The sequence below is a fragment of the Alligator sinensis genome, unplaced genomic scaffold (genome assembly GCF_000455745.1).
Source record: "Alligator sinensis unplaced genomic scaffold, ASM45574v1 scaffold165_2, whole genome shotgun sequence".
Lineage (NCBI taxonomy): Eukaryota > Metazoa > Chordata > Crocodylia > Alligatoridae > Alligator > Alligator sinensis.
This window is the reverse complement of record NW_005841965.1, coordinates 895,168-904,783: the sequence shown is the minus strand read 5'-3', so window position 1 is coordinate 904,783 and position 9,616 is coordinate 895,168. Positions and strand designations below refer to the sequence as shown.

Sequence of the window (9,616 nt, the reverse complement as noted above, 5' to 3'; positions counted from 1 at the left end):
AAAACGCTCAGAAAGTGGGGGGAAGGGGCAGGGAGGGGGCCCCCGGGGACAGGGTGGGGAGAGGCAAGGGGTTTTGGGGGGGGACAGGAAAAGGGGGGCAGGGAGTGCGGGGCAAAGAGCTGAAAGCACCTGAGCTGGAGGAGCTCAGAAGGGCTTCACCTGTCGGCGGCCATCTAGAAAGAAAGAAAGAAAGAAAGGAAATCTAATGAACAAATAAATACAGTTGCAGATGTGCTTTACATATGCTTTACATTCTTATTTACAGAAGAAAGGGAGGGAGGGAAATGTATCCTTGTCCCTATACTGAGGCTTTTTTATGTAAAATGTGGTGGGCCAAAATTCTGTACTGAATTATATGCATGCTGTGTTTCTCAAGTAGCTTTAATGGGATTGTAGAGATGTGACACAAGAGTAGAATCCATTCTTTTTAATGGACTCATTCTTGAAGCCTGTCATGAAATGAGGCCAACTGTCTGTCTTGGTGTGAAGTGCTCCAAAATGAACACATGTCATAAAATGGGGCCAACCAATGAGATTTTCACATTAATTAAGAAAGTAAACATTCCTGTATTCAAGTGAGCACTACAAATCTACAAAATGGCTAACTTTAAACTCTGAGGTCTGTGTCTGATTTCTAACCTTGAAGGGCATCCCACACTGCCATAGGCTAGATACAGTCATGCAAAAAGCCCAAAGTGGAATCGATCTAAGTTGCATAGTTTTCTATATGCAGCATAGTTAAGATTGGTACAACCAGACGACACATTTGGCCTGGGGTGGCGGTGGGAGGGGGTCAAATCTTAGACTGGGTTTTCTCACTTTTGAACCAGTCTATGTGTGCTCAACTTCTGTTCTGTTACAGATATAGACCATTTTCCAATCACTTATACCGGTAAAAGTGTAATATCTGTACCCAGCCTAAGACCAGTTGTGGAAACTCTCTCAAACAGCCAACTGTGATTCTCCCATTTTTCCTACTGCATTGTGATTTGGCTGACTTAAGCAGTCACCCAGTAAACAGAATCCTGTTGGAACTGGTTTGGAATTGTTTGATAAAATATGTTTTTATTGAAAAATGCTGATTCATCTCAATGAACTTTTCAAGTGTCAGTTTTGATGATTCTCCTAATTTGAATATTTACAGACTGTCAAGATATCTCGTATTGTTTCTCAAAAAGAAAAATTGATTTGGGGTTTTGTTATTGTTGTTATTTCAAAATTTGAGTTCATCTATGTTAAAAAGGAAACTTTCTTTTAAAAATCCATCCCATGAGAATTTTTGGGAAAGCTGTTTCCCAACCAAATGTAGATAATTTGTAAACCTAGAATCACTTTTGCAGCAGCCCCACTCACAAGAAAAACAACTGAAATATCATCAATCAGGCGCTGGATCATGAATAGCTACCTTAATGTTGTTGGCACTCTGCAGATAAGCAGCACCTGGGAGAAATGATTGACAGTATCATATCAGATGGCATGCATTTCCAGTTTTATAAATGGGGTTCACATGTGGTCCACTTTATAAATGTTTCCTTTTCAGTTTTGGTTCTTAACCAGAGGCAGGGTCAAAAGTATCAGCTGAAACAAATGTTATCCTATATATTTTATAATGTGTCCTGTTCATGAGCAGAAGTATTTCTCCACATCCATTGATGGAAGTTAGATCTAGCTTTCTGCTATCAAGGCATACCTTGTAAGCCATAGGATTTTAAAGAAATAGCAATGAAGAGGAGCTCAGGAATTCATCTAATCCAGATGTATCAAACTCATCCTAGACTCTTGACTGATCTGGACCTCAGGATTCCTCCTGGGCTATATCCACAGGCCCAGTGGGAGTGGTGAGGATAGGAAGGTAGCAGCAGGGATCTGGCAGCCACAGGGCCACAGCCTTCACTTGCCATCTTATTTTCAACAGCTAAGGCTACCAGGACCCAAGAGCTCTGAATTCTACCTCAAACTATGGCCCTACTCCCAACCCCAACTTTTGCTAGCTCAACAATAGCCTGGCAAGCTGAATGAAACAGTGCTGCAGGCTGGACCCAGCCCAGAAGCCATATGTTTAACACTCCTGATCTGTCCAACCCTCAGATTAAGGTAGGATCATCCATGCCATGGTAGGCATCCATGCCAAGGTAGGATCATCCATGCTAGCCCATTCCCAGTATTTATCTACCCTCACTTTGACTAGTGTCTGTGACCACAAGGGATATGGAAATAAATTGTAACAAGGAAAATTTAGTTTGGATAAATGGAGAACCTGCTATCACCATCCTCTTCAAAATGACTGTTAATGTATTCAAAGACTTATCAAATCTACTCTCAGTCTTCTCCAGAATAAATAATCCCAGTTCTTTTAACCTTCCCTCAGAAGTGATAATCCTAGACCTCTGATCAATTTTGTTTCTCTCCCCTTCTTTCCAGTTTGTCTGTCTGTCTTGGTGTGCAGTGACCCAAAATGGACACAGTACTGTAGGTACAGTACTGAATAGAATCACTAACAGGTGACACATCTGTTATTGCAGGATGGTATATTGTTGCCTCACATTCAGCTTGTGGTCTACTATAACTCTCAGGACCTTTTCTGCTTTACTAGCTCCGAGTGATCACCCACCCGGGAATAAATGTCTCTTAAAAGTCAAAAGTCTTTCTTTGTTTCTTTCTTTTCTGCAGTACTTCAGCCTTCACTTTCCAGTCTATATTTGCACATGTAATTGTGCAGGACTTTTTACTTGTCATCACTGAGTTTCATTCAGTTAATTCCAGGCCACTTTCCCAGTTTATCAAGCTCTGGATCTTAATGTTATCTCTCAGAGTATCTGCAATGCCACCCAACTTAATGTAATCTTCACATTTACTAACACCAATGTATATTACATCCACTGCTCTCCTCATACCTGTGAAGCCCCTCACTTTGTCATAGAAGGAAATAAGATTGGTCAAGCATGACATGTTCTTGACAAATCTGCATTGGCTGTTCCTGATTACCTTGTTATCTGCTGGATGCTTTGAAATAGATTCCTTGATGACATGCCCCAGAATCTTCCTGGTTATCCAAGTTATATTTACTGGTCTGTAATCCCTCAGATTGTCTTTTTGCCCTTTTTCTAAAGCTGAATACAATACTTTCCCTTTTCTGGAACTTCACCTAATCTCTATGGGCATTTTTACACATGCTCCAGGGGTGGGGAGGGGGACACTTTATTATAGTGGCTCTTAGTGCTACTCTAATTAAAGTGCTGAAGCATCTTGTGTATCACCATTCCTGCACTTCAAAATGGTGGCAGGGGGGCTTGAACTAAAGCTCCTTTAACAAACTTTAACTAAATTGCCCCCACCGCCATTTTGAAGGATGGGGATGATGAATAGATGTAATGTGGAGGCTGCTGGAGTGCATTAATTAACACACTCGAGCAGATTCGATTAATCAAATGTGCTAATTAGCACACATCAGAGCAGACATTTGTCTTGTGTATAGTTATCAAATGAGTTATCAAATATAGTAGCCAATTCTGCAATTGCCTCAGCCAATTCCTTGAATGCCCTGGGATGAATTTCATCTGACCCTGGTTGTTTAAGAATATCCAGCTTCTCTAAGTAATTTCTAACTTGTTCTTTCAAGGCTGATTGTTTTCCTCCCCTATTTCTGTTGCCAGTTACACTCATAATCTATTAACTGATCTTATTCTGAACATAATCATTTTGTGCTTTGCCTTTAAAATGCAGAGTTAGGTTAGAGAATAAAAAATGCTTTTAAATAATGGAAGAATATTTTAACGAAAGCAACTATAGAGAGTGACAAGATCTCAACATTTTTAAACAAATGCAAACCTAACCATGCTTCAAAGCATCTAAGATATGAGAGATCATCTTCAAAACAGTATACTAAGTCAGACCATACATTTAATCATGTTAAATTCAAATAAATAGTTATTAGAGCAGAATGACTCACTAAGTGAAAAGTAGTAGTTAGCTGTGTTGGTCTAAAGTCAGTCAGAAGGCTAGGTTGATATGCACCATTATACACTAAATATATAAGATGTCTATGTACAGAGACAGAGAGAGCATGCACAAGTGTTTCTGATTAAGTAAACTTGGATTCATGAAAGCTTGTGTTCTCTCTCTGTATATTTTTTAGTTAGTCTCTGAGGCCAAGCACAGACAGTCAAAAAGTCCAAGGCTGAATCAGTTCAGTCTTTGCTGGTTAGTAGGGGTATGCAAAACGGGCCCTATTCGATTCAGATTCAGCCTGAATCAGGGACAGTGATTTGATTCATTGATTTGGATCACTGTCCCTGATTAAATTCAGCCGAATCCGAATCTGAAGATTCGATGCTGATTCAGAGAATTAGTGATTCAGACATAGACACAGCTTTAAAACAATTTTCTACATACCTTGAGGTACCAGGTACAGCTCATGAACACTGCAATGCTGTGGCACCTCGAGCATCTCACAGGAGTGCAGGAAGGGCTTGGTGACGAACCAACACATGCTTGGTGATGAACCCACAAGTGGACTGGAAGTATTTCCAGTCCACTTCCAGGTCTGTCAGTGAGCGTGCTGCAATTGGCTGCAGGAAGACCCCGGGTAACCCCCCCCACCCCCAGACCCAGGAGGCACCAGTCACTGAGCTGGGGAGGATGCAGGGGGACCCCCTGCATGCTCCTCAGTGGACTTGGAAGTGGACTGGAAGTGCTTCTGATCCACATTTGGGTCTGCTGCCAAGCATGCTGGGGATCCCCCCACGCTCCTGTGGGATACTCCATGTGCCCCAGCATCACATCATGCATGATCCCCTGCTACCTAGAGGTATGTAGAAAAAAACATTTAAAGCTGTGTCTATGTCCAAATCTCCAAATTTTTCTGAATCTCTCCGAATCGATTTGGGGGGGTTCTGATTAGATTCAGAAAGATTAAAGGGTCCTCTGATTTGATTTGGATTCAGAGATTCAGCCACTGAATCAGGCTGAATCTCCTCCAGATCTCCTCTGAATCAAATCAAGGACCGAAGCTTTGCACCAAAACTTTGCACAGCCCTACTGGTTAGTTGAAGCTGCAGAGATTGAACTGGCAGAAGTTCACTTTTGATTCAGAAACTGCAGGCACATGCCTTTAGTGGCTAAAGCCAGAAGCCGGGGGCACTAGGGCATGCCTCCCAGCCCACCAGCTCCAAGGCTTTCCCCCCTCCCTGCAACTAGCTCTGGGGTGTGGCCAAGCCTCACCCCAGAGCTAGCTGGAGGGTCTGCCTGGGTTGGGGGGTGGGGGAGAAGTGCCTGCCAGGCTAAGGAAGGGGTGGGTGGGGAAAAAGGTAGTGGCATTTATTTAAAGCTTGAACAAGAATAGTCCTTTCTTTGAAGTGAGCATGTATTGGACAGAAGAGAACAACCCTGTGGAGTCCTGCTGGCCGTGATCATGGACTACAAATCCCAGAAGCACCTGGAAGAAGGAAGAGGAAGTAATTAACACCCCTTCAGAGTCCTACTGTTGTGGATCTGGACTGCAAATCCCAGAGACCTCAGAGGCAGCAGGAAGAGGAAATAAACACACAGACTATTCTGGGATGCTGGGGGACACTGTTTTAATGTGAACCAGGAAGGGGTCTGGGATATAAACTGGTTTGACCCAAATCAGTTAAGTCTGATACTACATTCAACCACATTTATCTTAAACCAGTTTCAGCCATTTAATGACTCGTTTATGAGCACTGAGCTTTTGTTCTGTTACAGGTTTAAACCAGTTTCTGAAGACTGAAACTGGTTTATGTGTACCTCTGTCCCTAGCCTAAAGGTGCATATCTACCCTGCCTTCTTACCAAATAAAAACACCGTCTTAAACTGGAGTCCTGGTTTATATTTGGAGTTAAACGGCCTGATATTCTTATTGTACCTTGTGAATGTATACCGTAAGGCTATCACTTGGATAAAAACCTGAATGACTTGATTTTTTATATTACTTTCTTAAACATTATTAAATGCCTCAAAATGTGATTTATGAGGCCAGAATAATACCACCTCTCTCATTCTCATGCGGTTTTCATCATCTCAAAATAGACATGCAACAAGTGACCTCACTGCTTCTTTCACTTGTAATCAGGAGTAACTCTATTAAAATCACAAGTTACACGGACGAAAAGAAATTAGAACTCTGAAATCCGAAGGAATATAGCAGAGTAAATTAAAACCAAAATATATCCACATATATGGTTCTTGGGGGTATTAAAAGGTGTCTAAGAATGAAATACACAGAAATGAGTGTAAATCTACAAAATAAACTGAAGTCTTGTTGAAGAATGGTGGTGCTGTAGAAATGTGCTTTGTTATTGAAGTTTAATTCTTCCCTAGAGGAATAGGTTATAGGGGTGTGCAAAATGGGCTGTATTCAATTCAGATTCAGCCTGAATTGGGGATAGTGATTTGATTTGTTGATTCAGATCACTGTCCCTGATTCAATTCAGCCAAATCCAAATCTGAAAATTCAATGCTGATTCAGAGAATCAACAATTTGGCCATAGATACAGCTATAAATGTTTTTTTCTACCTACCTCCAGTTACCAGGCAAGGCTTGTGAATGCTGCAGTGGTGAGGCAGATACAGCATCCCATAGGAGCATAGGGAAGGGCAGGGCCCGTGCTTGTCAGAAAACCTGGAAGTGGACCTGAAGTACTTCCAGTCCACTTCCAGGTCCACTGGGGAGTGTGCTGTGGGGCTCCTCGTGCCCCCCTGGCTTGGTCATCAGCCATGGGGGGGACCCTGGATGCACCCCCAGACCCAGGAGGCACCAGTCACTTATCTAGGAGGGTGCGGGACAGAACCCAGAAGTAGAATGGAAGTGTTTCTGGTCCACTTCCAGGTCTGCTGCCAAGCATGCTGCCCCCCTCCTCTCCATGCTCCTGTGTGATGCTCCATCCACCTGACCATCTCAGCATTCACGAGCCACCTGGTACCTTGAGGTATGTAGAAAAACATTTAAAGCTGTGTCTATGTCCGAATTGCCAAATATTTCCGAATCTCTCTGAATCGATTTGCAGGGTTCTGATTCAATTCAGAGAGATTAAAAGGTCTCCTGATTTCATTCAGATTCAGAGATTCAGCCACCGAAGCTTTGCATAGCCCTAATAGATTATTTTGGAGCAATTTGTAACCACTTGTATTATATCAGGCTGAACTATAAACTGAAGACTGCATTCCCTAGGATAGTCTGCAATTCACGAATCAGTGGATCTTCCTCATAAATGTTTCTTTATTTATACTTGTATCTTGAGTCCTGTTCAGTCTCTGTTTTTCTCTAGTGCAATTGCAATATAATGTTATTTCTTTCCATGCTTCAGGGAAGTCACAAGAGCAGACATCCCATTAAAACACATGGAGCTCAAAATCATAGACACCTATTATATGAGCGCTGGGCACGATGGGGAATGTGGTACAAATATCAACCTCTGGATTTAATCAGGTACTAATCCAAAGTAACACAACTATTTTTCAGACATATGAAAAGCCAGCCTGTCGTAAATGACACATTCTGTTAAAAAAACTACAGTGATATTTATTTATTTCTTATAAACATATATATATTTTAAGTAGGAGCAAATTTTATACCTTATTCTAGAATTTTATATATTTCATGTGACAAACTAAGGTCCTAGTTGTTTGTTCCACCATTGGGATTTCACACTGGGGGATGGGAAGTAGAGTATCTAGTAGAGTGTGAGCAGGACATCAGCCCCAGCCACTGATTTGGAGGGGGCAGCAGACTAACTGCCCCCAGGAAACCCACACTGTGGGGGGCCACTGCAACCAGTGTTGGAGGAGCCTATCTCACAGCTGCCACACCTGGAGCCTTTATCTGAACCATAACAGCTGCTTCCCAAGCCCACTGCCCCAATGGGTGTCCCTCCTCCCTACACCTGCAACAGGAATCACCCCTGTGCACAGTCAGAAGTTTACTGCTAATTAAAGGAACTTTTAAACACTTAGTTTTGGTAGGTTTCCTGTATATGTGAAAGGACTGATTTACCTAAAATACTATTAACTCTGTCAGTTACCTAAACTAAAATAATTTTCTAACTAATGCTGGAGCTTTTGTATTTTGAATTTCACTTGCATTGGACCATACAAATATTTTGGTGCTGAGGTTTCAAAATGAAAGCTGAATCTTAAACTCATGTTCCCCATGTTGCAATACTTAGCTCTAACAATCCATGTTGTTTTGTAGTTGACTAAATAGTATTTGGGGGAAGGCTCCTCTTCATCCTTTTTCACTCATTTTGATAGGCAAATCAAGTACCGTATTTACTCAACCCAAGATGAAGTTTTCTTCCCCCAATCAGCATAGGAGAGAAGAAAGTCTTGTTGAGTATCAGCCCAGGGCAGGCTGAAGCTGGAACTAAGCCACCACCTGCCCTGGGTTAGGATGTCTTGTTTGTTGCGGGAGGGGGCTTACAAGTGGGGAAAGATGTGGGATACTATGGGATAGGCAGGGGATGAGTGAGACCAGTGTGCAGTTCAGAGGGAGTGTGGGGGACACTGATGCCTACCCTTCTCCATCTCCATCCTCTTCTCTGCCCCCATCTGGCCTGGCCAGGAGTGTCTGCCACTTCTGTCTGGCTGGGCTGGGGCTGCCACTGTTGCTGACTGCCTTGGAGCTGGAGCAGGGCCGCAGCAGGAAGTAAGTGGCAAGGGAGGGCAGGGGGCAGGGATTGCAGAAAAACAGGTACTATATGGATGTTAAGATGAAAGAAGCATCATAGTTTGGAATCCAGTAATTCTGAAGAATATTCAAACATATGCTACCAGCTATATACATATTTGGATGAAATATTTTAGAGACAATTCTATGAATCTATTCATCTGAAATCTAATGGTAAATGACTTATTTGGCTATATTTCTGTGCATTTAATTGAAAGTTCTACCTTCAAAAGGGAGTGGGGGTGGGGCAGGCTGCAAAGGGGAGCAGGGGTGGTGAAAGGTTGGGGGGGAGCAGGCAAAGGGTTAGGAGTAGGGGTGCAAGGGGCAGGGGGCTGACCTTTTACCCTTTGCCACTGCTTTCCCCACCACAGCAGTAGGGGTTACCAACTTCAGATGACATTCCAATAATTAAGAGTATTTACATGGAAAACCATAATACACACATAATTTTCCATGTATAGATTCTAATTATTGGCGTGTCATCTTAAATTCAAAGTCCTCTTAGTTTGGGGAAAATACAGTACTTGACAAACACTGGACCTACTGCTTCAATATTAATAAATACAAATATGTAGTTTTGTAAGTTCCTGTTTTTCTGGTGCTCAAGTTCATGCATGTTCTTAGTCATTGTAAGGACATTACAGCTGTAATGTGCCCAGGCTCTGCCTTTACGAAAAATGTGTTGGTTAGATCACAATTAGTGCCAGCATGATATGTTGCTATAATGAAATAAAATTTATCTAGCATAAGTGCTTCTAAACAGACAATAATTTAGCATAGATTCAATAATGATATTTGGATAATTCCAATGCTATAAAAATGAGCAGGGTCATTTATTTCATTCTTTAAAAAACTGTTTGCTTTTTCACAGGCGATATTTTGGGGAAAAAATTGGCCTTTATTTTGCTTGGTTGGGATGGTATACTGGAATGC

General features: G+C 42.0%; 1 protein-coding gene across 1 annotated transcript in view; it reads left to right on the top strand.

Annotated features, from left to right (window-relative positions):
* Positions 1–9,616, top strand: part of ANO3 (anoctamin 3) — a 462,814-nt gene that overhangs the window by 392,310 nt on the left and 60,888 nt on the right. Inside the window, 2 exon segments of the mRNA XM_006020701.3 lie at positions 7,326–7,447; positions 9,555–9,616. The exon segment at positions 9,555–9,616 is cut by the window's right edge and continues 23 nt beyond it. Coding sequence (XP_006020763.1) covers positions 7,326–7,447; positions 9,555–9,616 — 184 coding nt within the window.